Source organism: Mastacembelus armatus, chromosome 22 (assembly GCF_900324485.2).
Source record: "Mastacembelus armatus chromosome 22, fMasArm1.2, whole genome shotgun sequence".
Taxonomy (NCBI): domain Eukaryota; kingdom Metazoa; phylum Chordata; class Actinopteri; order Synbranchiformes; family Mastacembelidae; genus Mastacembelus; species Mastacembelus armatus.
This window is the reverse complement of record NC_046654.1, coordinates 14,313,268-14,339,962: the sequence shown is the minus strand read 5'-3', so window position 1 is coordinate 14,339,962 and position 26,695 is coordinate 14,313,268. Positions and strand designations below refer to the sequence as shown.

The 26,695-nt window shown below is 43.6% G+C and overlaps 6 protein-coding genes across 9 annotated transcripts; 3 read left to right on the top strand and 3 right to left on the bottom strand.

Moving 5' to 3' along the window:
* Nucleotides 1-1,128: 1,128 nt before the first annotated feature.
* Nucleotides 1,129-3,912, top strand: ppie (peptidylprolyl isomerase E (cyclophilin E)). Its single transcript, XM_026300728.1, has 10 exons — nucleotides 1,129-1,243; nucleotides 1,621-1,719; nucleotides 1,813-1,856; nucleotides 2,018-2,044; nucleotides 2,238-2,319; nucleotides 2,408-2,511; nucleotides 2,614-2,737; nucleotides 2,898-3,083; nucleotides 3,195-3,337; nucleotides 3,748-3,912. The coding sequence occupies exons 1-10, from the start codon at nucleotides 1,213-1,215 to the stop codon at nucleotides 3,814-3,816; spliced, it is 909 nt and encodes a 302-aa protein (XP_026156513.1). The 5' UTR covers nucleotides 1,129-1,212; the 3' UTR covers nucleotides 3,817-3,912.
* A 471-nt stretch (nucleotides 3,913-4,383) lies between these two features.
* On the top strand, nucleotides 4,384-6,398 carry gjb10 (gap junction protein beta 10). Its single transcript, XM_026313330.1, has 2 exons — nucleotides 4,384-4,471; nucleotides 4,872-6,398. Exon 2 carries the CDS (start codon nucleotides 4,968-4,970, stop codon nucleotides 5,757-5,759), a length of 792 nt encoding a protein of 263 aa, XP_026169115.1. The 5' UTR covers nucleotides 4,384-4,471; nucleotides 4,872-4,967; the 3' UTR covers nucleotides 5,760-6,398.
* A 2,669-nt stretch (nucleotides 6,399-9,067) lies between these two features.
* Nucleotides 9,068-11,379, top strand: gjb3 (gap junction protein beta 3). Its single transcript, XM_026310188.1, has 2 exons — nucleotides 9,068-9,209; nucleotides 9,840-11,379. Exon 2 carries the CDS (start codon nucleotides 9,902-9,904, stop codon nucleotides 10,751-10,753), a length of 852 nt encoding a protein of 283 aa, XP_026165973.1. The 5' UTR covers nucleotides 9,068-9,209; nucleotides 9,840-9,901; the 3' UTR covers nucleotides 10,754-11,379.
* A 993-nt stretch (nucleotides 11,380-12,372) lies between these two features.
* hmgcl (3-hydroxy-3-methylglutaryl-CoA lyase) lies at nucleotides 12,373-15,849 on the bottom strand. Its single transcript, XM_026309272.1, has 9 exons — nucleotides 15,729-15,849; nucleotides 15,409-15,492; nucleotides 15,092-15,199; nucleotides 14,867-14,962; nucleotides 14,190-14,338; nucleotides 14,023-14,086; nucleotides 13,719-13,907; nucleotides 13,465-13,590; nucleotides 12,373-13,156 (listed from the first exon to the last, which is right to left on the bottom strand). Exons 1-9 carry the CDS (start codon nucleotides 15,816-15,818, stop codon nucleotides 13,055-13,057), a joined length of 1,008 nt encoding a protein of 335 aa, XP_026165057.1. The 5' UTR covers nucleotides 15,819-15,849; the 3' UTR covers nucleotides 12,373-13,054.
* Nucleotides 15,850-17,074: 1,225 nt separating this feature from the next.
* zbtb8a (zinc finger and BTB domain containing 8A) lies at nucleotides 17,075-20,699 on the bottom strand. Of its 2 annotated transcripts, none has more exons than XM_026309258.1 (4): nucleotides 20,544-20,699; nucleotides 18,404-19,278; nucleotides 18,095-18,264; nucleotides 17,075-17,911 (listed from the first exon to the last, which is right to left on the bottom strand). In XM_026309258.1, exons 1-4 carry the CDS (start codon nucleotides 20,606-20,608, stop codon nucleotides 17,594-17,596), a joined length of 1,428 nt encoding a protein of 475 aa, XP_026165043.1. In that variant the 5' UTR covers nucleotides 20,609-20,699; the 3' UTR covers nucleotides 17,075-17,593. The 2 variants fall into 2 exon arrangements, with proteins under 2 accessions (XP_026165043.1, XP_033180918.1); XM_033325027.1 differs by having other exon boundaries at nucleotides 18,404-19,274; nucleotides 20,544-20,681.
* Nucleotides 20,700-21,122: 423 nt separating this feature from the next.
* Nucleotides 21,123-24,880, bottom strand: gale (UDP-galactose-4-epimerase). 3 transcript variants are annotated; one of them, XM_026302628.2, is made up of 11 exons: nucleotides 24,692-24,880; nucleotides 23,878-24,001; nucleotides 23,643-23,770; nucleotides 23,386-23,499; nucleotides 22,910-23,086; nucleotides 22,712-22,825; nucleotides 22,513-22,579; nucleotides 22,272-22,357; nucleotides 22,095-22,172; nucleotides 21,631-21,745; nucleotides 21,123-21,492 (listed from the first exon to the last, which is right to left on the bottom strand). In XM_026302628.2, exons 2-11 carry the CDS (start codon nucleotides 23,996-23,998, stop codon nucleotides 21,428-21,430), a joined length of 1,065 nt encoding a protein of 354 aa, XP_026158413.1. In that variant the 5' UTR covers nucleotides 23,999-24,001; nucleotides 24,692-24,880; the 3' UTR covers nucleotides 21,123-21,427. The 3 variants fall into 3 exon arrangements, with proteins under 3 accessions (XP_026158413.1, XP_026158421.1, XP_026158431.1); XM_026302636.2 differs by having other exon boundaries at nucleotides 23,643-23,764; XM_026302646.2 differs by having other exon boundaries at nucleotides 23,643-23,758; nucleotides 24,692-24,879.
* Between the last annotated feature and the right edge of the window lie 1,815 nt (nucleotides 24,881-26,695).

Here is a 26,695-nt window from a genome sequence, read left to right as displayed (position 1 = left end):
ATCAGAAGTAATAGTAATCATGCAGAAACATGGTCCTTGTCAATGTTTTACAGTTATATATTTTTGAATTAAAATGAGTACTTTTTAAGATTAATCTGTAGCAGTGTCATCTACTGGTATTTGGGGTTTTCACTAGACAGAAAGGGGATGAGAATTTGTAATTTGAAAAGCAGGGGTGGCTGGTGGTCTTTCAAACAGCTGGGAGTCTTTTCTAGAGACCACCAGCTTCCAACTTTAAAACGCTGTTAATCAAAAAAAAGTCTGTCCATTTTAACAGATCCTCCAATCACCACAGAGGCTCAGCCTCCTCACCAGACCACAAGCTCATTCTGACTCCATATTTGTCCAGTAAATGTCTAACTTTTCTCCACTAAAAGTAGGTTTGTTCAGAAGTGCCACTTAAGTCCAGTGAGGCTGTGCCTGAATAGGTTGAAATGGTTGACCCAGGGGCCAAAAAAAGCATCCAGGGGCCGTAGAGGAGAGCCACGAAGGGAAAGTGTACAAACAATACTAGTAACTAATTTAGATACTATTTGTAATTGAACAACAATAACATCATTAGTTACAACTTGTAAACAAAACGTTGAGCTACAGAAAATACCCTGAAAGAAGCAGAGCACTCAGTTTGTCAGTAGGAAGATCACAGGCGTAAATAATAAATCTGATGATGCTGGAGATCATCTATCTGTTTCGGATTCAGGGGCCTGTAGTGTACCTGTCTGCATGCTATCACACTCACAGCTTATTGGGACACTTGAAAGCCATTGTTACACCTGTGCTTTTCCTTTTATAATATATTCACTCTACACCATTGCCTAAATAGTTTTTCAGCCCAAACACATATAAACCTACAAACATGTGATCTCACATTGACTCTCATCCTGTCTAATTACCATGAAATCTCATCAGTGTGCACCTTTGTTCTTTAGAAAACTGCATGGTTTTGTGAAATTGTCTAAAAAATGTTATTTTCCATGAGACTGTGTAAGGGTAACTGTAACTGTGTAGAGGGGCAGGTGTGTTATTGTAGGGCTGTCTATGCAGGGTGTTTAAAACATGCTTGTATAAAACGTGTTCAGACTGGTCTGGGAACAGCCGCACATTGTTTCCTCCAGCAGGTGGCGCCAGAGCTGAGCGGCCTGGGGGGCGGGCTCTCGGTCGGCTGCACCAATGACAAGCTGCTGGGGTCAGAGGTGAAGGGTTAAAACCAATATGGCTGCTAACAAACGGGTGCTGTATGTTGGTGAGTTTTTCTAACTTTTCATAATGACCCGCTTCAGTTGTGAGGAGGCTGCTATCGGAGAGTCAAAGCAGACTCGGCCAAACACGGATAAAGTGGATAAATCATGAAAACGATACGGAAACAATGAGAAAACATGGAAACTGGTTCAGCTTTGTTGACGGTAGACTTCGGGTAGTTTCATCAACACCGTTGTAAACGTGCCGTGTGTGAGTTTATGTGATAAACGGTGAGAAAATGAAGTTAAATTATAAATAAGGTTTAAAGGTCCGGACGAGTCTTGAACGCAGCACGTCTTCCGGTCCCTGCATACAGACCGAAACCTTTTCATTTTAATTTGTGTCCCTCGGCTCAGTGTCTCCGCTGTGTGTTTCTGTTAGGTGGCCTAGCAGAGGAGGTGGATGAGAAGGTGTTACATGCAGCTTTTATCCCATTTGGAGACATCATAGACATCCAGATACCTTTGGACTATGAAACAGGTGAGAGGCTCAGTATTGAGTAATATGTGGCTGCAAACACACACTGTGGGCAGGCTGAATATGAAGCGCTATAATAATGTGTTTCTTCTCCAGAGAAGCACAGAGGATTCGCGTTCATTGAGTTTGAGCTGGCAGAGGTATGTAACATAGTGTTTATATTTTTGAATGAAGTCATGTTCAAAGTTTGAATGAATGACCCTGTTTATTGCTGTTGTTTGAAGGTGGTGGTTAATGGTAGTGGATCATGAAATGCACACAGTTGATTTCATGACTTATTTACACTCCTTGTCTTCTGCAGGATGCAGCAGCAGCTATTGATAACATGGTAAGTGGATCCTGTTGTTGAACACAGGAGTCTGAGGGTTTATTCCTGTTCCTGAAACTTAATTGTCAAACAGTTTCAATAATTAATGTTCTGCAGTGTAAACTTTGAATATATCATCATCTACAGTACGTAATATCAACAGTTTCTCACATTTGTCAAACAAATTTGTATTTATTTGTTGTTTCTCTACTAGAATGAGTCTGAACTTTTTGGACGGACTGTCCGTGTCAACATCGCCAAACCTATGAGAATCAAAGAAGGTTCTTCTCGACCAGGTGAGTGATTGAAACTTATTTGTAGAAGCCTTTGCCTGAGCTTTAATTTAATTTCTTAGGTCCAATATTAATTCTGCCTTCCCCACAGTTTGGTCGGACGATGACTGGCTGAAGAAGTTTTCCGGAAAGGCTGAGGGGGAGGCTGAGGGGGAGGCAGCGGGTGGAGAAACAACCCAAACTGCAGCACAGGATGTGAGATGACTTTTCTTTCTAAAGCATGTTAGTGTCTCTGTGTCAACTGTGTTAAAGTAGCAACGGAGTAATAAATAATGGAGTAAAAATCTGCTCCTGCAGGATCAGCCACCAGCTAAAAAGGGCCGAGTTAATCCCCAGGTCTACATGGACATCAAGATTGGCAACAAACCGGCTGGAAGGCTGCGCTTCCTCCTCCGGGCAGACATTGTTCCCATGACAGCTGGTCTGTATGAATTTTACTGCTGGTCAAAAATAAAGTTTGTAGATTGTTAAATTTATTATGAAGGAACTGAAAACAACTTTAAAAACATGAAGCACTATAGACTCAATAAAAGAAAAGCTAGTTACCAGCTGACTGACGCGTCCTTTCTCAAACTTTCTAGAAAACTTCCGCTGCTTGTGCACACATGAAAAGGGTTTTGGCTACAAGGGCAGCAGCTTCCATCGTATCATCCCTCAGTTTATGTGCCAAGGTGGCGACTTCACCAACCACAACGGCACAGGTGGCAAGTCCATCTACGGCCGCAAGTTTGACGATGAAAACTTCGTGCTCAAACACACCGCTCCAGGTGAGGAGTTTTCTGAGAGGCCCAGAGACAAAGTGTGAATGAAGTGCACGGTTTGCGTTTAGTAGCAGGACCTGTGGGTAACTGACTGAGCCCCGTTTGTTGTGCACGCAGGGCAGCTGTCCATGGCCAACTCTGGGCCAAACACGAACGGCTCTCAGTTCTTCATCACCACTGACAAAACCGACTGGCTGGATGGCAAACACGTGGTGTTTGGAGAGCTGGTGGAAGGGATGGATGTGCTTCGTGCAATGGAGGTAATGGAAGTGGATTACTGAGACTACATATTGATTTTTTTTTTTATATAACACTTCCTTTTCCATGATAAAATAAAGTCTGATTTTTATGATACTCAAACCCTGACATCACACAGACAGAAATAAATATTAGTTCATGTTAGTTATTTCCCAATGTGTTCTTTAACTACGTCACTTCTGCTCCATGTAAATAAAACATGCAGAAACCAAACCTATCAACCATTTAAAGTTAGCAGCACATTTCTACACAGTTTACATTTAACGTGCAAAAATAAGATATTTTTGATTATATTGTTTTATCTTGAATCTTGATTATAGTCGTACACATAAAATACAGTATTAAGGGCAGACTGTATTTTGGCAAGTGATTTTTTTTTTTTTTTTTTTTTTTTTTTTTTTTGGTTCTGCAGGCTCAGGGAACAAAGGACGGCAAAGCGAAGCAGAAAGTGATCATCTCAGACTGTGGAGAATATGTGTGAGGAAGACAGTGTGTGATTGTGTGTTTGTGTGGAGGCAGTATGAGCACATTCGTCATCTCTTCTACTTTAAATCCACAATCTTCTGCCATGTAAATATTTCAATAAATATCTTTTTTTTTTTAAAAATAAAGAATCATGAGCTTGATGTTTGTTTCTTTGAGCAAATACAATTTAAATGGATCTCCTGATTGTTGCCTAGTAACACAATAACTATTTATAGCGCACATTTTCTTACTTATGTTGAAAAAGTTTTTCCAACTGCATTTTACATGCGGCTACCCTCAAAGGCTTTGTGTAGGAACGATGTCTTTCCACGAGTACAGGTCCAATTGGCACATTGTTCATTAATGGTAAAATATGCAGATTATAATCAGCTACAGTGAAATTACAGGTGCGGAGATAAAGGTAGTTACATATGTTCAGCCAAACGTGAAAGGCCACCTGTTGTTTTCACTACTTGGTCTAACGAGTTGTTTGGTGGGAGAGCCACACCTGAGCAGGTTAGACTGTGAGAAGACACGACAGGCGGGGGAGACTCCGCCCCCTGCGCTCCACTCCGCCCAGTGGAGAAATGTAACCGAGATTCTCCTCGCTCCGGCTCATCCACAGCTTTTCCTGCGGTGCGACACTGAAGAGCAACGACGGCGTTTAAACTGTGAGTAACTCAGGTCCACATGTAAAGAGACGAATCGATCAGTGACTCGAACTTGTTTGGATGTTGGAGGTTTAAGCCTGAGTGTGTTGGCTACGCGCAATTGCGCGCGGAATGTATAAAAGTTGTTAGCGTTTAGCGCAGTCGTAGAGAAGTGAAGTGCTGATCTAAGTAAGAGTCTAATCGTATCTCCGGTCAGCGACGAATCCAAAAGTTCTAACCGAGAAAACCCGAAAATATATAAGAACCCGATCGCTTTGTTTTTTACTTTGTGATTTTATGTATGTAAACACGCCCACGTAATTCACTGAGCTTATTCGACCTCAGATTGTTTCTTTGTTGTCTTACTTTTTCTCTCTGTAACTCTTATATGACTGTTCTTGTTTTGCTGTCATGCTGGTAGATACCTGAAGTTCTGCCTGTGCCATTTCGACTGAGAGGAGCTTCCTCTGTTTTCCATCAGGAGGGAGAAAAGACAAGACTGTGAACACACCTCGTCATGAACTGGGCATTTCTCCAGGGCCTCCTCAGTGGGGTGAACAAATACTCCACAGCTTTTGGGCGAGTGTGGCTCTCTATAGTTTTCCTCTTCAGGATCATGGTATTTGTGGTGGCAGCAGAGAAGGTGTGGGGCGATGAACAGAAAGACTTCAAGTGCAACACGGCTCAGCCCGGCTGCCACAATGTCTGCTTTGACCACTTCTTCCCCGTCTCACACGTCCGGCTGTGGGCCCTGCAGCTCATCTTCGTCACATGCCCCTCTCTGCTGGTGGTGATGCACGTAGCTTACAGGGAGGACAGGGAACGGAAACATCGACTGAAGTACGGTGAAAACTGCCGGAGTCTCTACCAAAACACCGGCAAGAAGCGCGGTGGCCTGTGGTGGACATACGTCCTCACCCTGATCTTCAAAATAGGTGTGGACGTCACCTTCGTCTACCTCCTGTACCACATCTATGAAGGCTACGACTTCCCCATCCTCATCAAGTGTGAAGAGAAGCCCTGTCCCAACACAGTGGACTGCTTCATCTCTAGGCCCACTGAGAAAAGGATCTTCACCCTCTTCATGGTAGTCACCAGCCTGGCCTGCATCCTGCTCTCCATCTTCGAAATCCTCTACCTGATTGGCAAACGCTGCTGTGAATGTGTGGCCACAGTCCATCACTCTCACCACATCATGACCAACACGATGTCCAGCGGAAGCAACTTGGTGGGGACAAACACTCTAAAGCTGGTGGGCAAAAACACCCCCGAATCATCTTTGCCCTCGTACAACGCTGCTATATCCTGAGACAGTAATGGCAGGGGACATATAAAAACAACCAAAACATGGGAGAGGAAAGATGCCTGTGCTTACCCCACAGGCACTTCCATAAAAGACTTATCAGCAGACATTTGTCTACTCAAAGTCTGAGCTACATCAATTATGTCTTTAGCGTCTCTGTTCACAGTCAAAGAAATTCTGGACTGCAAAACATCCAGTATGTGTCACTGATCTGGAATCTGCTAACCGTTGTTGGTTTGGGTCAGAGACCAACGGGGGGAAAAAAAAAAGAAAAGCTAATGTGTTTGGTGCAGTTTTAGATTTAGCCTTGAAATCAATCACATGAGTCACTCCATGGTTTTACAAACACATGTGGTTTTCTGAGTAAGATTTTTCCCTCTGCTCAGTGCCCTGCCTCAAAATGTCTACTCTGCCTCTCTTCTCTTCACTCACGTGTCCTCATGTGTCTTTGTAAATACTGTACTTTACATAATTTAAAAAAGCTCTGAGAGATTGTGTTGTTTTTGTTAGTGTGCGTGTTTGTCATCTTGTTTCTGTAAATGGAGTGATAAAATGCAGATGGAGCTTTGTAAACATGGGATTTGTATATTTCACACAGTTGTGCCACACAGCACAGCATGTTTTATTAAAGATAATTTTCATGTTGTTGAAGTTAGTTTTTGTGAGCCCAATAAAGACTACAGTGCAGGATTAATTGGATCTCCATGGATAAACAAAGATCCCACACTTTCTTTTCTTTTACACTTTTCCTATGTGCTCCACTGAGCTGCCCTCTCACAGGCTGCACAGATTACCCTGTTGCTATGAGCTGCGCTCTCATTGTTTAGGTTGATTGGTACTTTGAGAGGGGCAGAGAAGGAGTCTCCCACTCAGGCTGATTCATCCGTGCTGACGTGTGGAACCGCCCAGTGCAGGAATTTTATGAGTTCGTGCAGCCTCTGAATGGATGATTGCAGTATTTACACTGGATTGTGCCAGAGGGGGGATAAAGAGTGAAAAAAAAAAAAAAAATCACATTTTCTTACTTCTGGTCTCTCCTCTGTGTGGATATTTTCACTTTTGCCTGCTGAGGTTTTGGCACATCCTCCCCTGAAACCACAACAGGGGAAAGTGAACACAGTTTCCTCAGAATAACGACACTTAAAAACTCAAACAGCAAAAGGTCTTCCCACAAACAATTATAGATCATCCACAGGGACCACAGTTAAGAGCACTCACAGGAACTATTAACATCTCTTTCTGTGGCAGTACTTCCAATGAAAACTGTTAGGAAATGAGGCCTGTGGATTATCATGTTTTGCGAATGACAGTCACTGTTGCAATGCAGATTGTTTACCTACAGTGTACAGGGGTGACAGAGGAAATATCACACCTTTAAAACCAAAAAAACCTGAGGTGCAGGTTTTCGGGTGTGAACTGGGCGAAGTGGTTTGAGTTAATAATCGCTTTTGGACTGGCCTCTACATGAGAGCAAATGTCCAAACAGGACACAAGCTCTCAAGTGTAAAATGAACTGACCCTGAAAATATGAGACAGCTTTAACACACATTTCTGTCCCAAACTGTTTGTCCATGGTGAGTGTGTGGTTCTGTAAATGAGCCAACAGTCGGTATGAGACCCTCCCATGTTTTCCAGGGTTATTAACTCTCCCCCTGTCCTGGCTTTCCTGGTTCTGGTACATTTCCTTCCTTTCACAGTACAGGCAGTGCAGAGCGATGCATTTATCCTGTTGTGCTGCTCCATGTTGGTGAGATGTGCAGAGGTGCTGGAGTCATGAGGGGTGCATTCCTGCAGATATGTTCCAGAAAACTGTCTGAACACGTTTTTCATGCCCGGCCGAAAAACTGTCCCTCTCTTGTCTGTGCATGTTTAATCTGAACAGCCGTTATATCACACTGGCTGGGTGGCTGCTGAACTTCATTGTTTCAAAGAAAGTTTGGGCTTGTTTGGAATCTGTTGCTGTTGTGAGCACGAAAGCTGAACAATACAAATTAGCATGACAAGACTTTTATGTTATGTAAATGCAAGTTTCAATAGCTCCATTCACAGGGATGGGCCTGCAAAAAGACAGGTTCTGACACAGCGAGGAGGTTTTAAAGGTATTTGATACTCCTTTCAGCACCTGGGGACTTAAATTCATCTGCAAACAGTCCTAATTATGTGCTGCTTTTTCCTAGAAAACAGAACTACAGTGATGGTGAAGTGGAGACAAAAGAGGGCTGTTTTAAAAAGAATAAAGGAAATGTAATACACCTTTCAGGAACACCAGTCCAAAGCAATGTCTAAGAGTGTATTGTATTACACTGCTCTTTACCCTCTTCCTGTTTTATTCCAACTACTCTGAATGAACAAAAAAATCAGTATTTATTATATGAAGACAGGTGGCCGAGGTTTAGAAAAGTTTTTATTTACAGTTAGTAAACTTGGGTCTTCTCTTCATTTCTCTCATCACTCTGCAGTTACTGACACTATAGCTAAATATTTTAGAATTAGAGGAGCTGTGCAAAATCACAAACTGTTGTGTATTGAGGTTAAAGTTATCTTTTCAGGCATGTGCTGGCAGTGAAGTGAAATGAAGTGGTGTTACTGGCATATAGTTGTTTGCTAGATAACAATATTTATTGTACTATACACAGGCCTCTTATCCTCCAAGGGTTATGCTCAATATCAAGCTTCTGCTTGAATATGGCAACACAACCTGGACACAGCACATGCAGTACTAGCAGTAGTAGCACTACTAGGTGCTACTACTGCCAAATCTGTGCAGGAAATAACTGAAGAGGAACAGGGAAACAGAAAATCTTTCTGGAGTGGGGAAATTTTTCTCTGTCATATCAAACTACATCTTCAGAAAAGCCTGGAAAATATGTTGCCCAGCACTACCTGCGCATTTGGAAACAAAAAAGAAGCTGAGAACTTGCGCAATAACACAGAAATGCAGCCACCCCGGGGTGTGTCTGCCTCTACCTGTGAGGAAACAAGCTGAGACAATGACACTTACGTTATTGACAACTACAGCAACTGAAAAACAAGCCAAGGTTGCCACCATTAAACTTCTGACATTAGGATAATCATCTTGAAAACTTCATCTTCAAATCTCACTAAGGCTACCCGAAGATGATTTCAGTGACATTTCAGTGATAATGTGCAAAGATATTTGAGCTGTCACATTACACTGGTCTGTGAGTACACAGAGAGAGAGAGAGAGAGAGAGAGAGAGAGAGAGAGGGAAGGCATAGAAAGAGGGAGGGATGAGAGGCAGAGGAACATCTGGGGCAGCTCCAGTTTTTCTTGTTTAACCCCACCCACGGGTGCATTTCCTAACACTGCGCCCCTCTACCTGCCCGGGACAAGTCTGTGCTCTAAAAGAACACAATCGGCATTCATATGACAAGATAACAGCGTAAATGTCTGTTTCCACGTCTTTAAACTAATGATGGACTACTGATTCTTTTGGTAAGTGAAACTCACTTTGATAAACTTTCGATGTGTCTGACTTGAGTTAAGCTTCGCGGATTCCTAAGTTGGCCGCATTTCAGCCATTTGGAAATCAGAGTTTTCAAATGTGTTGACTCGTTGTCTTTCACACAGCACTATAAGAATCTCTAATTCGTCGCTGGGCCTATTAGAGGCACCATTTCTCGATAGGAAGTAAACTTTCCACTAAAGTCTGCCTAAATAGCGCAGACTGCCTGTGCGTAAAAGGCTGTTGTGTTTTGGAGCTTTAGACGGTTTCAAATGTGAAGTGTACTATTAACTCCCATCTGTACAACTCAGTACTGATCCTGTTTTCTTGGGGTTTAGAAAATAAATATTTACATGAAAGCCCAACACTATAGACACACTGCCTTTTAAATACATAAAAGCTCTGGGTGTGTTAGGCACGTTGGTTCAAGCGCTTTCCTTTAGTTCAGTCCCAGGCCTGCTCATTACTGTGGGTTATTGTTAGGATTTTATTTGACGTAAATCAGCTTTTTGTTAAAGCCAGCTGGAACAGTGAGACACCACTTCCTCAGATGTTGACAGAGTGAAGGCAGAGATTTTTCAGACAGTGAAAACATAACCACTTATTCTGTTTCCTGCCAGGTCTGAAGATAAAACACTAGCAGCTTAAAAACATAAGAGATATTTGAGTGCCAGTCGAGAGGATGGACTGGAAGACCTTCCAAGCCCTCCTTAGTGGGGTGAACAAATACTCGACTGCGTTCGGCCGGATATGGCTGTCCGTGGTGTTTGTGTTCAGGGTGATGGTGTACGTGGTGGCGGCGGAGCGAGTTTGGGGAGACGAGCAGAAAGACTTTGACTGTAACACCAAGCAGCCAGGATGCGCCAACGTCTGCTACGACCACTTCTTCCCCATCTCCCACATCCGCCTGTGGGCCCTGCAGCTCATCTTCGTTACGTGCCCGTCCTTCATGGTGGTCATGCACGTGGCGTACCGCGACGACCGCGAGCGCAAATACAGGGCCAAGCATGGCGAGGACGCCAAGCTATACAACAACACGGGCAAGAAGCACGGCGGCCTGTGGTGGACCTACCTGATCAGCCTCTTCGTCAAGACGGGCATCGAGGTCGCCTTCCTCTACATCCTGCACCGGGTCTACGACAGCTTCTACCTGCCGAGACTGGTCAAGTGCGGGGAGTCACCCTGCCCCAACCTGGTGGACTGCTACATCGGCCACCCCACAGAGAAGAAAGTCTTCACCTACTTCATGGTCGGAGCCTCGGCCCTTTGCATCGTGCTCAACATCTGCGAGATCATCTATCTCATCTCCAAGCGCGTCGTAAGGATCGCGAACAAACTGAAGAGGCGAGGGCGCAACATCCAAAATGATGACTATAACAACGACCCCTTTAACAACCTCCAGCCACTGACGAGGCTGGAGATGAAGGAAAGGCCATCCTCCTTGAAGTCCACATACAAGCCTACAATCAGGGTGCCTTCAGTCAGAATTGAGAGGATACGGGCTTCTGCTCCTGATCTGTCCATGGCCACATGACTCATGAAAACAGAAGAAGAAAACAAGCACAAGATCAAAAGATGAACAGTGTTGGGTTTAAAACCCAATGACAAACTTGAGAAAACAGACTCAGAACCGTGAGCCAGACTACAAAATGTGTCAGACTCTGAAAGTTGAGTCATCAGTACTGGATTCATCATGTGGGCGCCTGTGTTCACATCTAAGACTCTGCATCTGCACATGAACTTGGTTTCCAAGTCAACTTCCACAATATTTACAGATGGGCTACAGCCAAATAGATTTTTTGATATGTGACTTTTCATTTTGAATACAATACAAGTGTTTGTGCTGTCGCAACTCAGGCCTTCACACAGAACATCACGATGTCTTCACTCTTTATGGCGATCGGAGTTATAGCAGGTTAAGGAAAATTACAATCTTAGTTGCTCACATGGAGACAGACAATGCACAGCTGAGGCATTCACCCTCTCTGCCTGTGTGTGCACTCTGGTTTCAATGTCACATGCACATCTCAAAGGTCTCTCTTTTTTTCAAATTTAATTCAAACCAAAATCATGCCTTTGTCTTCCTAATGTCCCAAAGTCATTTAAGAATGGGAGACAATTCTGTGTTGGAGTTTCCAAACAATCCAAAAGTCATTAAGTTATGGCTGAGTAAAACTTGAAGATGTGCAAACTGGCCATTGGTGGAGTTTGCAGGGAGGTGGGTGGGGATTATATTACTATATTGTGTCTAGGACAGGTCCATAAAAATATTTATTGTGCATATAAATATTTGTAGAAATGCAATAACACAAACATCGTTAAAAATAAATATAAATTGAAGTTTGGTGCTCAAATGTCAAACTCCACCTATGAAACTGCCTCTTTTTTTATTGCATTTATGTTCCTGGATAGCGACTATATGCATGTATCATATGTATATATTTGTTCAGCTAAAGCCTCTGCAGGCATACAGATGCTCTCAGGTTCATACTGCACAGTCACACGTTGTACAGCTGCCTGTGCTTTGACATGCTTGTACACAACCTCATCTCATCCAAGACCACTGTTGATTTAAATATGACGAAAGGAATGCTGTTTAATTGTGTGCCAGTAGAGCTGGAGCACAGTGGAAGAGATGGGACGAGGATGGGACAAACGCATGGCTCATTGAACTCTCATGAATGGCTCTTTTTTTTTTGTTTCTTTTCTTTTTGCCATCCACTGTGCACATCAGGTGGAAATGTATTTTCTATATGTTAATATTTGTCAGTTTAAAAAATAAAAACAAATTATGACGATGCTTTTTTCTTATTTAAAGAGCTAAATGCTTCCATAGTCACTGGCTCCTAATTATATTTTGTACATTAGTCACAAGGTGTGTGTGGCATTTGGAATTCGCAGTAGGTCATCATGATGGGCCAGTTTTCTCTATGATGTACGCATGTGTCAAAGGAGACCTGCCAATCAGGTTTATCAGAGGTGTGGCAGTTTTTATGTATTGAGTCAACAAATATCACAGTGGAATTGGAAAAGATGAACTCTCAGCCTTATATGGTCAGTGACAACGTCATATCCATTTTGTGATGCAACATGACCACGTGAACAGTGGACGTTACACATGCAGTGTTCAAGTAAGAAAACTGTAGATCGATATGTCATTTATCAAAGTGTTTATTTTGAAAACTCAACGTAGCAGAGTAGTTACATGTTACAGATTTAATACAGTACACAATAAATATTTAAAGATATTCAAATGAAACTAGTAATTTGACTTAAATAAAATAAAATCAGTGTTCTACATCCAGAGTCTTCAGAAGCAAGTGGAATTCCCAAATTCATAAGGACTGATTTTCCACAAACGCTCCCTGTATCACTCAATCTGAAGACACTGATCGCCGCATACAAATGATGATCACAAATCAGAAACAAAATTATTTTGCTTTCTGCTATCAGCAGTAGATTTATTCAGCCCATCATTTCTTTTTATAAACAAGGTCTGGGCTTCATGTTGATTTACCCACGGTCCAGGAAGTGATCTGGACACTCGATTAAAAAGCACTGGTGAAGGCATCGCCTTTGATAGATAGGGCCCATATGATTAAACTGACTTTTACATAAGGCACCGTTCCAGCTGTGCTGTCATGTAGAGAATCTAACCAGATATTTTTAAACAGTGTAGAGTCAGTGCCATCCAAATATAAAGCAACATTCTCATACTGGCACATAAATCAAAGTGAAATTAAAATGTAGTAAATATACAGAAGACAATGGCTCCAGGTTACATGAACACACTGCAGTTCACAGTACGTGAAATAGCCTGCAGTCTGTCCTTTGTCTAGAGTTTGCAAGTGGCCTGTGCCACTTTGGAGTTGGTCTTTCTGTTAAGAGTTCGACAGATGAAAGCTCCAGCCTCCATCAGCTTTGAGAGGTCCACTCCCTGAGGATGGGACAGGAAGTTAAAGGGTCAAGCTCTCCCAATGCTGCAGCTCACTCAAAAGACGTCACATCACGCAATAGCTTTAGAGTGATTTATATTTTACTTCATATTTGTGATGGCTGCAATGCCGTGGCACAGAGATTTTTGTTTCACAGTTATACATTAAATTTCACAGTCTAAAAATGAAAAAGTTAGAAACAGAATCACCATGAGAAGATTTGTATCCAAAATGTAATATTTAGCATTTTGAGATGGACTGGAACATTTAGGAAATCTTTGTGTGTTAAACACATAGCATGGCTTCTTACTGTTTGAATCCCAAGTCCATGCAGCATATAGACCACATCTTCGGTGGCAACGTTCCCAGAAGCCCCCTGGGCGTAGGGACAGCCGCCCAGTCCAGCTACCGAAGAGTCTACCACACTGATTCCCATCTGCAGAACAAAGACATTATTTAATGAATAATACCATAACTGCACTGATAAAAGTTCACCCATATGTGTCACAGTATCTGCATAAAACATGCTGAGCTGTCACTGAAATAATCAGAACCAAGTCTGACCTGTAAGGCTACAAGGATGTTAGCAAGAGCCTGGCCATAGGTATCATGGCAGTGCACAGCTAGAGCACTGACTGGCACCTCTCTGGTTACCGCCTCCAGCATTTCACTCATGCAACCTGGGGTCCCCACTCCAATGGTGTCACCCAAGGAGATCTCATAGCAGCCCATGGAGTACAGACGTTTCGCTACCTGCAGGGAACAACCAAAGGCCATGGATGATTATCTGTACTTAGGTCAAAGGAGGGATAATGAATAGGTTTTTGTCAGTTTACATACTGTAAATACAGGTCACGTGATAACTCACATGTGCAACTTTTTCGGGCGCTACCTTGCCTTCGTACGGACATCCGAGAACACACGACACATAGCTGTGGTGACAAGAAATGTAGATGAGACTCATGCAAGAATGAAAACAAAAAGTCCTATGATTTAAAGGTTTGTTGAGAGTTGAGAGCAAGCCAGTATTCCTACCCTCTAACTGGCACACCAGCCTCTTTAGCTGCTTTCACAACCTCGTCAAAACGCTGTAAACTCTCATCCACAGAGCAGTTTATGTTCTTCTTGCTGAACAGCTCAGATGCAGCACCAAATATGGCTACCTCTGAAGCTCCTGCTTTCACCTGCAGAGAGTAAAGGAAAATAAAATGGATTTTTAACAGACAGCTGTGAAACATCCATCCATCCATTATCTATACCCACTTATTCCTATTTAGGGTCACATGGATCAGCTGGAGCCTATCCCAGCTCTCTTTGGGTGAAAGGCACGGGTCCACCCTGGACAGGTCACCAGTCCATCACAGGGCCACATAGAGACAAACAACCTCACACACTCACACTCACTCCTATGGGCAATTTAGAGTCACCAATCAACCTGACATACATGTTTTTGGACTGTGGGAGGAAACCAGAGTACCTGGAGAAAACCCACACAAGCACAGGGAGAACATGCAGACTCCACACAGAAAGGCCCCTGATGGGTTTCAAACCAGGAACCTTCTTGTTGCTGTAAAGCAACAGTGCTAACCGCTAATCCACCGTGCTGACCATGAACCATTTACACATATATCGTCTAAAATGTAAGCAACTGGATATACACTAAGTCCATTAGGTTTTGGGAAGGTTTTTAGAATACGATGTTTGACACTTACAGCGGCCTGGAAACCCTTGAGGTTGGGGGTAAGGGCAGGATAAGACACTCCAGGTTTCCTGCAGATCCCCTTCATCACCTCCGCCTGGTCTGCCATCTACCAAAAACAACAGAAACCAGTTAGTGCGGAAGACGACAAGTCATTTCCTACACAGCGGTTTCTGTACTGTCCTCAGTAGGGTGTGTTCGTACATTGTGTAAAAACAGCTCTCGAGAACAAACTCACCTGTGGGACCCATTTTGGTGACACAAAGCTGGTGGCCTCAATGACCGGCAGCCCTGCCTCTGACAACAGGTCAATCAGATGAATTTTGGCCTCTGTTGGCACAACAGTCTGAGGGAGGAACAGTGTAACAACACAATGAGGAACACTGACAGTAGGCTGACTCTCCTGATTAGAACAGAAACCACAGCATGCACCTGCTGTTTTAGCACAGTCACTTCTGATGGGTGTCGATGTCAGACTGAGGCATTTACTTCCTGTTACAGCTGCTGTGGGACTTGATTAAAACACTCAGTGATTTATAATGGGCATGATGTTACCTTCTCATTCTGAAGACCATCTCTGGGTCCCACCTCCACCACTGTTACCTTATCTGGAAGGGCGTGGGCTGCTCTCACGCCACCCTACACGGACACACACATAACACAGGTGTACAGCGCTGTTACATGTCACCGTTAAACTAGAAATACGGCATTAGAAACAGCTGACCAACACGATAAGCTAACTAGTTAGCGTCAACAGCCCGGGTCACCTACAGTAAACTGGTTCTAACAGCTGGCTGACACTCACCGCTGTCCAGGCTGTGGACTAAACCTGCACGGGTCAAACTGCTCAACCATAAAAGCACCGAAACACTTACTGCTTTGGCCGCGGAGCTGAGCGCCAGGTACTGCTGGCCCATTGCTGAACTTAAAGCTCTTCTGTTGACAAGCCTCATCACGACCGCCATGACAGTCCTGCCTCCGCTATGACGTCACGTGTTGCAGACACAAGCACCGCGAGGGCGCCACCTACAGGGAGAGATTTGAATTGCAAACTCCCTCCATCCATCATCTATACCCTCTTATTCCTAACCAGGGTCCCAGGGATCTGCTGGAGCCTATCCCAGCTCTCTTCACCAGTCCATCACAGGGCCACATAGAGACACACAACCTCACACACTCACAATCACTCCTATGGGCAATTTAGAGTCACCAATCAACCTGACATACATGTTTTTGGACTGTGGGAGGAAACCAGAGTACCTGGAGAAAACCCACACAAGCACAGGGAGAACATGCAAACTCCACACAGAAAGGCCCCTGATGGGAACCATTTACACATATAGTGTCTAAAATGTAAGCAACTGGATACACACTAAGTCCATTAGGTTTTGGGAAGGCCACATATAGACCAACAACCACACACACACACATGCAAACTCTACACAGAAATGTCCCTGCTGGGTTTCAAACCAGGAACTTTCTTGCTGTGAGGCAACAGCGAAACCACTAATCCACGTGCTGCCCGAAGTGAAAAATTATTAATTTCAATGAAACATCCTGTACACATGTAACTTTAGTTATACCCGATACATTTAGCACCCCAATATTAAATGTAGCTTCTATTCTTAAGTATTTCTTTAAAACACTAGACAATTTCTTGCTATGATTTAAGTAGAGTTAAAGTAAAAAGAAATCATCCTAAGTTCGTTTTTATTAAGAGTTTATAAAACTCAAAATAATGCTGCCAGCAGAAAAGCACAGCTGATGAATATCACCTCTGCCCATTCAGTTCAAGTGTCTCATGTTTACCTTGATGAGGGAAAAGCCAAATATTGCTAAAAGAGTTGATGGATGCCTCCAAATTATTGCCCTGTTTTCAGTCCTTCTTGAGCTATTTCTACATGGCCACAGACTACATGTCCCCCTAGAATGTTTTTGGCCTTTTTATTAACTAGGACTTGCATGTGCAATGGTGCTCTGCCTCTGGAAAATCCAGATCCACATTCAGGTGCACACAAATTTTTGACAGCATCTGTGACAGGCATAAGCTTAAATACAGAAATACAACTGTTACTGCTGTAATTATGTCACATCATTTGGTGAGGAACTAGTTAATAAAAAAGGTTTTCAGGGGTTTTAATGAGCCTGAATCAAATAGGTTTATGGTCAGGAAGAAAGAGCAGGCTGCAGAAAAGTATAAAAAAATATCTTTAATGTGTCAAAAAGTAAAAAATCAAAGAAAATAAATAAATTATAATTAGCTTTATGTCATAATGCATATCATAATAGAATATAATAATAGAAAGCGCTGTTCTTGAATTTCCCTACAGGGAGTAGGAAATAGCACAGTCTGCTCTGGCTACTTTGTTTTGCTTAAATGCCAGTTTTATCAGAGCAGAGTCCCCAAAGAACAGCAATGGTGTCCTTCCATGCAGATAAAAAAAAAATCATAAAGCCTTGTAACTATAACTGAAGCAAATACTGATTATGCATGCTTTGGATACTGCATTTCTTTGCCCAACATCATTCATTTGTGTTTCATAGGTCAACAATCTCATTGAAAGTAAAGATTAACCATTTGCATTTAACTGAGAGAACAACTAATACTTTTATATGTGTGTATTTACATCAGTGGGTCACACATATAATGCATAAATTCTCTTGCATGGCTTTAACACACACACACACACACACACACACAGTCATGCATTCTTCGGCAGATGCACACTTTGGTCCCATTTCACTGCAGTTCCTCGTCGCTGTCATCCACCTGTTGGATAATGAGGTCAGCTCCCGAGTCTTCGGCCAGGTCGTCGTCATCGGTTACCATCCAGCTCCTCTTGGCGTCCCCCTCCTCCTCCCCGTCCACACCCAGCAGCAGGGCTGGTTCCTCATTAGGCCCATCTAGACTGTCCATGGGGATGTTGTCACAACCCACTTCCTGGATGCATGCAGTGCACATGCGGTAGCGACGTGTGCCCTCACACACCACGTGCCCGGTCTCTTCTGTGACCTGACACTTACACTTCCTGCACACCAGCTTCCTGGCTTGATGGATCTAAGAGGAAGCAAGCAAATAAAAAAACAGTCTAGATTTGATGAACATGCATTATATGTTAATGTGAAGATCTTCAGCGTTCGTCTGTTATATTGCTGCTTGTGTTCTTATAAATGGATGACTATGAGTGCACTAAACTGGGCATCACTTTAGATATCACGTCCTAGTTGTGAATAAACCTACTGTCTCAAAATGGCTACGAAGATGCTCCAGGCGCGTAAAGCGTTTATTGCAGGCCTGACATGGATATGGCCTCTCCCCAGTGTGACAACGCAGGTGACGCTTCAGGTCTGCCTTCCTCTTCACCGTGTGCGTACAAAAGGGGCATTTGAAGCGCATGATGGGATTGGAGTCTACACAAGAGGAAGAGAAACTGTTTTCACCATCACTGGCTTCTTTGGAGGGTTGCAGTCATGCCACTTGACTTATGATGCAGTGTGTTTTATATCAGAACTAATTATTCTCCGTTCTTTCAGCTAAAGTGCAACTCACCTTTAGTGAAGTGCCCGATAACACCTACAATTGGTGGCAGAGTAGCGTACAACTCCTCTGCCTTCTCAGCCTTTTGTGTCCTCGCCCCCTGGATGTCCAAATCCTCATGCTGGTTGGAGCGGGTGCTGTTGGGCGCTCTTCTCTTGGTTCCCCCTTTTCCTCGTCTGCGTTCTGATCCAGGCAAGGTATACAAGGGGTCCTGAGGGTCCTGCAGGTCCTCTGTCTCTGTGCTAAGCTCGTTAACAGGACTGTCTGGGTTAGTCAATGCTGAGGCAGAAACTTCCTGGTTTGGGTCCTTCCCCAGAAAACCAGACTGGGATCTGGAGTTGTCTCTGGTCCACAGTGCAGGTGGTGGGCTAATGGAGCAGGGGCCTTGTTGCTGCTGCTGCTCGGAGGTCTCTTCTCCTGCTCCACTGGTGAAGCTGCAGGTCTCAGACAAGCTGAGGCATCGGTCGCTGTCTTCATCTTTCACACTGATGTCCAAGGAGGATTTGATGAAGTTCTTGCAGTAGTTGATGACATTGTTCATCTGCAAGTAGCTGGCCGCAGACATCACCTCAATCACGTTGTGACTGGAGAGATCCAGCTGGCCAGAATAGATGAAATCCAGGATGACGGTGAAGGTTTCCGGGCTGAAGACGTCAAAGGTGGCGTTGACAGACTCGGACAGCCCGTCGGGCCCCTGGGACAGCAGCATGCGGAAGTAGCCGCTGCTGGCAAACAAGACATTGCGGTGAGCCCTGAAGAGCTGGCCCTCCACCAGCACGCTGCAGTCACAGAAAAGCTCTTGGCGCCGCTGCTGGTTGAGTTGCTTCAGCAGGTTGCTTTGGTGAGCCACTGTGATATCAGCGGTGTTGAACCACCTCTGAGGCTGCCTGCAGGAGACAACACGACAGCACCCTCACTGGCTGTGTATGCATTATTGACCGAATCATTCTGCAAAAACATAAACTATAAAGGCCTTGTAGGCATTAATTACTGAAACTGACACACTTTTATTTCCATGTTTTTGAATAAAGCTTAAAACATAAACAAGTGAGCCTACACACATGCATAATATTTTATTTGCATTCTACATATTAATGAGGAAAACACTGGCTCCTGGAGTGTGATTAATGGGACGTCTGATCTCGTTATGTCAGCTTATCTTACCTAAACTACAGGCCCCAAATATTAACTGCAGGTCACATTACAAACACCCCCAGTAATGTAGCTGTCAATTATCCCCTTGCCTTTGTCCTGCACTGGACCAGCTCCAGCTCCGCAGACGACCCGCCCACAGCGCTTCATTCTGGGCTGCTATTGGCTGGGCGAGCCTTCAATTACAATCATTTTCTAATGGGCTACACCCGACTCCAGTCAGAGAGCATCGGGTGACAAAATCCTGTAATCATACCTGAGGGACGCAAAAGCGCGCATGTAACCTCCGGTGCAGCAAACACATCAGACTAGTAGGAAGAGAAAATAAAACACCATAGCAGGACATTACGACCGAGGAAAGAACAGAATCTACCGCAACCTCACACGCAGATGACTTCTCCTATATAACCTATCTCGCCATCCTGGACACTCTGAATTACACGCATTCATTTTTAATTATGCGATGCTCAGTGACAGGCTCCGCAGCGCCCGATAACCCACGGTGCAACGCCCGCCCGCACACTCTGTGCCGCTCCTCCCGTCACACCAAGCCGTGTCTAACATCTCGGCCGAGCTATTCCCCGTTAAATCGGACGCCTGTCGACCTACAAAGCGACACGAGAGTGCTGCAGTCCTGCGAGAGAAAAGCGGGCAGCGGCGCACCAGAGCAGCCCAGTCTGTCCTGGAGCGACGCCCACTTCAGGCTCCAGCCAGCACACAATAGAAAAATAGACACAAACCTCCAGCAACTGAGCATGCCGCGAGCTGGAAAAGAAATATAATCAGGCGGTGTATCCGCTTGAGGATAACTCGCGTTAATACGCCCGTTTTCATCCTCAAGCCCACCCCCACTTCTCCGCGGAGGTCCGGAGCGCAGCGAGCAGCGGGGAGGATTTGCCTGCTGCCCAAACCCAGCGACTCTTTCCCAGGCGTGAGGTGTCGACAGGACCCGCTTACGCCCCACGCCGTGATACCCCGGACAAAATCCGTCGATACTCACTGGTGACTCGATTCACCCGGCGCCCGATAGAGTCTGTTCGCCCCCAAGTCTGCCACCATATCCATTTTTAATTTATTTTGCCTTATTTTCTTTGCTCTTTTCCCCCCTCGTCCAGGGTCCACAGTCAGACACTTCCTGCTCAGCCCTAAAGACCGAAACCCGGTTAGAGCGACTGGTGCGCTGTGCTGACGTGGGTGTTTATTAACTGGGTGCCCGAGGGTTCAAGGAGCCATTTAAAGCCCCAGTGCCCCGTTAAACTACACGGCTCGGACAGAATATGAATAAGTCTAATTGTGATAAATATTAAAATAACAAATATCCCAGCCTCATAAATGTCTCATTATTGATGCATTATCTGTTTTATACTCAATTTCTACCAACCTTCACATTCCTGTTCCTGCCTCACTCAACTTTAAAACCCCTTCATTTACAATTATGTCAATGTCTTATAGTCTCACTAAAGCATTTTGATTGTCAGATCTGTAACAGTCATCAGTCTCCCTAAATTACAACCAATTACGTAATATTTTTAACAGTCCAGTGTCATAATCCAGGGAAAAAGCAGGCTTCAGTTTCTTCAGTAAGAAAATTGATTTATTCTACTGTTATAACTCACAAATCAATACATTAATGGCAAAAAAAATCCAATGTTAACTCTGTAACATAGAAAACAGACTTTTTTATGCAATTATTTGAAAATAAGCTAACAATCAGTACAAGAAGAAACAGAAAATGAAACATGACAAAACAGTAAAAAAAAAAAAATTCAACTCCTCTTGAGGTCTCATTATTTTTGATGTGATATGTAAAAAATGAGGAAGTTGATGGTTTGCTTTGGCCCGGTAATTTAGAAGAAGATTTAACATCAACAGGCTGCAGCTGCATCAGGAGGCTGTGCCGTTGGAAAATCCTGTGGGATTCATGGACTGCCAACGCCACAGATCCTCACCTATATGGAAAAAAAGCCAAAAAGACATGATAGAGGACTATTTCATCAACAAATCGTATATATGTGATAAACACAGGTATATCTGCAAGAAGATCCTAGGGAATTAAAATATAAATCTTTCAGTGTGCCTGTCCTTACACATTCTTTCCAGGCCAAATTCAGCTTTCCAGCCCAACTCCTTCTCTGCCAGACGAGGGTCAGCATAGCAGGATGCTATGTCTCCTTCTCTGCGTGGGGCGATCTTATATGAGATCTATAGGGACGACATATCAAGCAGAAGGTCAGTTAGAAAAAATGAGAGCATATTGTCCATTCGTTTTCAGTACCCACTTCCTGGTTTCCAACCAGGAACCTTCTTGCTGTGAGGCAACACTTCTAACCACCAAACCACTGTGCTGCCCCGAGAGCAGATTATACTAAATAAAATGAACTCTAAGTGGATCACAGACCATCTTCATAGTGAATGTCAGCTTGGCCCCTTGCAAGATAACATGATGTTGTTTGGTGACTGCACACACTCACTTCAATTATTCTCTGAAAATGAAATACAAACCATGGGCCTGCAATTTATTTGGAGAGAAAAGCAATCCTCTGCCACTCACCTTCCTCCCTGAAGCCTTCTCCACGGCTTTTACCATCTGGAGCACAGAATAGCCTTGTCCTGTTCCTAGGTTGTACGCCTACATACAAAAACATAATAAAGCACAAATACTAGAGCACGAATTTTGGCTGAAAATACATTTTAATTTGTTTTGGTGTTTTTCTTGGCTCAAATGTACCTTGCACCCGCAGTCATCCTTCAGCTTCTTCAAGGCTGCTATGTGCCCCTTTGCCAGATCTACAACGTGGATATAATCTCTCACGCCTGAAACAGAGAGAGGAAAAACCGTGTTTACTTGTTTTTGAGCACTTAATAAAAGAGGGCTATGACAGTTTACTTGTTAATGAACATGATATGTCCCAAATTTTTTCAAACCTCAATTAAATTGGTGTACTGCAGCTAAAGGTCATCTTTATTACCTGTCCCATCAAGTGTGTCGTAGTCATTCCCAAATACACTCAGGCAATTTCTTCTCCCAATGGCCACCTGTATGGAAGATTAAATAAGCAATATAAATAATGTGAAACTATCTGATAAATCAAACTTCAACACATAGTGGAATTTACATTTCCAAAGCCCCTTGTATGTAGCCGTGTATTTGGCTGAGATTTTACATACCTGGGCAACATATGGCAGCAGGTTGTTGGGGATACCTTGTGGGTCTTCTCCGATCAGACCAGAGGAATGAGCTCCAATAGGGTTAAAATAACGCAGTAGCACTGCATTCCAGTCCTGTTTGCCGATAACCAACAATATAATTCTCAGTATCTGCGTTCGTTTACATCTAGGAATGCATTTCAACCTTCTAACTAGTACCTTCTCCGCTTTACAGTGGTCCTTGATCATCTCCTCGATGAAGTACTTGGTCTTGCCATAGGGGTTTGTGCAGCCGCCCACGGGGTGCTGCTCATTGATAGGCAGATGTTGAGGGTCCCCATACACTGTGGCTGAGCTGCTGAAGACCAGATTGTGCACCCTGTGAGCCTGCATCACCTGGGATACATGCAGATGCACATATACACGGCACACAAGTACAGTCAGCGGCCGGTGAGATAGCAGTCTACAGCACACACACACACCTACATTTCAAGATTAGCCATGAACGCAGACGATGGCAGACACAGTGAGCTAATGCATATTAAAAGCTATGAAAGGTGCAGTGTTGGAATTAGTCAACTCAGGATCAAATGAACACACACTGTCATGCACTCAGCAAATAAAGACAATGATTAGGGCGTGTAACAAAGTGCAGAGTTAGAGATCTCATGACAAAGGTGCAAACGGAAACTGACCTCCAACAGATTCAGGGAGGCTGTGAGGTTGACTCTGTAGTACCGTAACGGCTGCTCCACTGATTCCCCGACAGCCTTCAGACCAGCAAAGTGCATCACAGCACTGAAAGAATGCTGCAATAGAGATATACAGATATAGTGTTTCTGTAACCAACATGCACATAATGTACATTTCAATTATGTAGTGAAAATCAGATCTTGTGCTGTAGCCATTCATGTATCCGATTGGTTTAGATTATCCATATTTACTTTCTGACCTTTTTGAAGAGTTTTTCCAAACCAGGTCGGTCCAGAAGGTCTAGTTCATGGAACTCAATGCTGGTGTCCAGAATCCTCTCTATCCTGCTTATGCTCTCTGGCACATCCCCTCCCCCTCCATCCACATCAGGGCACAGAACAGACACACATCACAGTAATACCAGACATGAGTATCACTCCATTAAACAAACACGTGGACGGACAAAGTTACTCATTACTTATAAGGGAACTTACCTTTTACAGCGTTACTGAAGTTATCTACCACGACTGGCTGGTAGCCTGCTTCAATGAGCTCCAACACACAGTGACTCCCAATGTAGCCTGCTCCACCAGTGACCAGCACCTTCTCTGCCATTCTCTGGATGTGTCAGATACAACGTACAACACATCAAAGTCACCTTCTATTCAAAGTCCTGTCCTAGTTTCTACTTATTAAACATCACCGGCTGCTTTGTGTCCTGATTTGAGCAGGCAGAATAACCCGAGGCCACTCTCAGGCGTTACGTAGAAACAAAACAGGATATCCTTTTGTCTGAGCCTCTCTGAGTACACCTGGAAGGACCCACCCATATTGTGTCACGTCAGCAACTCAACCTGTCTATCCACCTAACACAGAAGTACCTGAAGTCCATACCTCATCATTGTTGTAAGCTACTTTTAGCTTCTGAGCGAACATGTTTGTTGTCATGTCTGGCTTTACTGACTTTCAACACACTGCAGGTCCCTTCTGCAACGTGTGTTTAATGTTTTGTTTTTTTGTTTTTAATGAATCCATAGAAAATGATTTAAATGAACACAGTACAGGCCACTACTGAATGTTGACCATCACATTCACACAGTTTCCTATAGCACACATTTATATACATGTAACTACATGTGCTGCAGCCTGCATCCTTAACTTAGCCCAGTTTATCCTGTGCCTGGCCTTAAGAGACCGGACTAACTGTAGTCAGTAAAAAACGCCAAATAAGCAGAGGAACAAATCCTGTGACAAAGTGTCCAAATGACACCAGATCGTAGAGATGAATGAGGATTCAAAAATACTTACTGTATTACCCGAAAAGAGTCTAACCCGTCGTTTCCGGAAGAGTCTCCCGGTAAGCCTGGTCCAGGAGGAACAGGTACAATGAGTGTAAAGAGAAACTGAGAGTTTATTTGTTCATTTAGTGAACTTTCCCCTTCTCTCCTTCAGACATTTCTTTACTTCCTGTAAAACGTGGAACCGCGTAAAGTTGGGGATGAACGCGCGGCGTCCTTTGAGAAGTCTTTCAAAATAAAAGCACAAGCATTCCCAAATTTGCACCGCTCAACATCAGCTCGTCCTGTTACATACGTACTCATAAATGATTCGTTTAACATAAGGTGGGATATCCATAATAGTCGATGGACTAGTGCGAAACTCCATCCATCCTTTTTCTATACCCGCTTTTTCCTGAAAGCCAGGGTCACGGGTATCTAAACTCGGTATAATTTATTTTTCAGATTGTATTTTGAAGTACAAAACGGATACAGGCTTTATTTTTACCCGTACCATTAGGGCTCGTTTGACACCTTGCCTTGTACGTGCTCCGTCTCACATGCCATGACGTCAGACAGCGCTGTCATGAGGCCACGCCCTCGGGTCGGACACACACAGAGAAGTGATTATGCCGTGCAGCCACCTCTGCAACACCGGGAAACTGCCACGTTACTAAAAAGACACCGGAGCCTTGGCGAGTGCAGCATAGTTAAGAAAATACCATTAAGGCATAGTTGAACAGGAAGTGTGATCATTGTGTGCTTTTATAACAACCAGATATAAAAAAAGTGCCCCCTATTCATTTCCACCCTGATGATGAAAATTATAACATTCTTAAAACTACCATAAACATTTAGACAAATATATTTAACAAATCAACAGTAAAATAAATAAACATACAAACCATGACAAAAATAATGTACATTTCATTTCTTGATCTGTGAAGCCACTGGAGACTAAGTCTGGAGAGTTCCCTGACTGGAAAACATCATGCCGTTTAATCCAATGGACTTTTTAATGCAACTGATATTTAGGGAGGTTTAGGGTGATCGTGTATGAAACTCTATTAGCGTTTTTGGCTTCATTAGGGGAGAAGTAAGGAGGGACTGTCAGTACTTAGACAGTACTGAAAGACAGTGCAAATATCACTGAGGTAAAAATAGACTTTATGTAATAGAACAAACCATTTGTAAGTACTTACTCATGGATAAACTCCAATGCAACATAAATCATCATGAAATCAACAGAAAATGTTTCCAACCCTGCAGGAACTTTATACTACTCCTCTACAGAGACAACCTTTAAAATAGAGCTGCATTTTCTATTAAGTTCAGCTCTTGATCTCTTTGATAATGCATGTTAAATATATATATATATATATATATATATATATATATATATAGACGTAATATTATGTATTGTCTTGCATTCTGTTTGCATAAGGTGCAGCTTGAGGAAGATTCTTTTATACTCGTGCTATTTGCCAGTCCTGTCCTGCCTAGGGACACTAGGCACATCAAGAAAAAAAACAGCAGAAACATGAGATGAGCTGGATACCTGAGAGATGAAGTCTGCTCGCTTCAGCCACTGCAAATGCTGCCTCGCTGTTAGAAAGGACTTGCAGCAGATGAAGAAATCTCAAGGAGAAAAACAACTTGGTAAAATAATGCAGCAGCGAACATGGTAATGATCACAAAAACCATTCTAACCATTGAGAAGAGGACACACAAGAGAGAACAGAGGAGGAAAAGCTTGATGGTTCAATAAAGAACAGCAGAAAACTGGGACTGGCACCTCTCTGATAAATTTGGTTTGTTTTGTAATCAGTTTACAGTTTTGTTTTTGACTTTGTGTGCTGAGGCGAGTTAGCAGCATGGTTCAGCTCTTCTTGCGTGTCTGTGTATGAATGAGTGTATGGTTGGACACTTCCCTCAGACTGCCACCCCAGCACCATGGGTGGCTCCTGCCGCAGGGAGTGCAGCCAGCACCTTTGCCCCCTGGTGTCCAGCGGCTGTCCTGCAGGTCGGGTGTAGG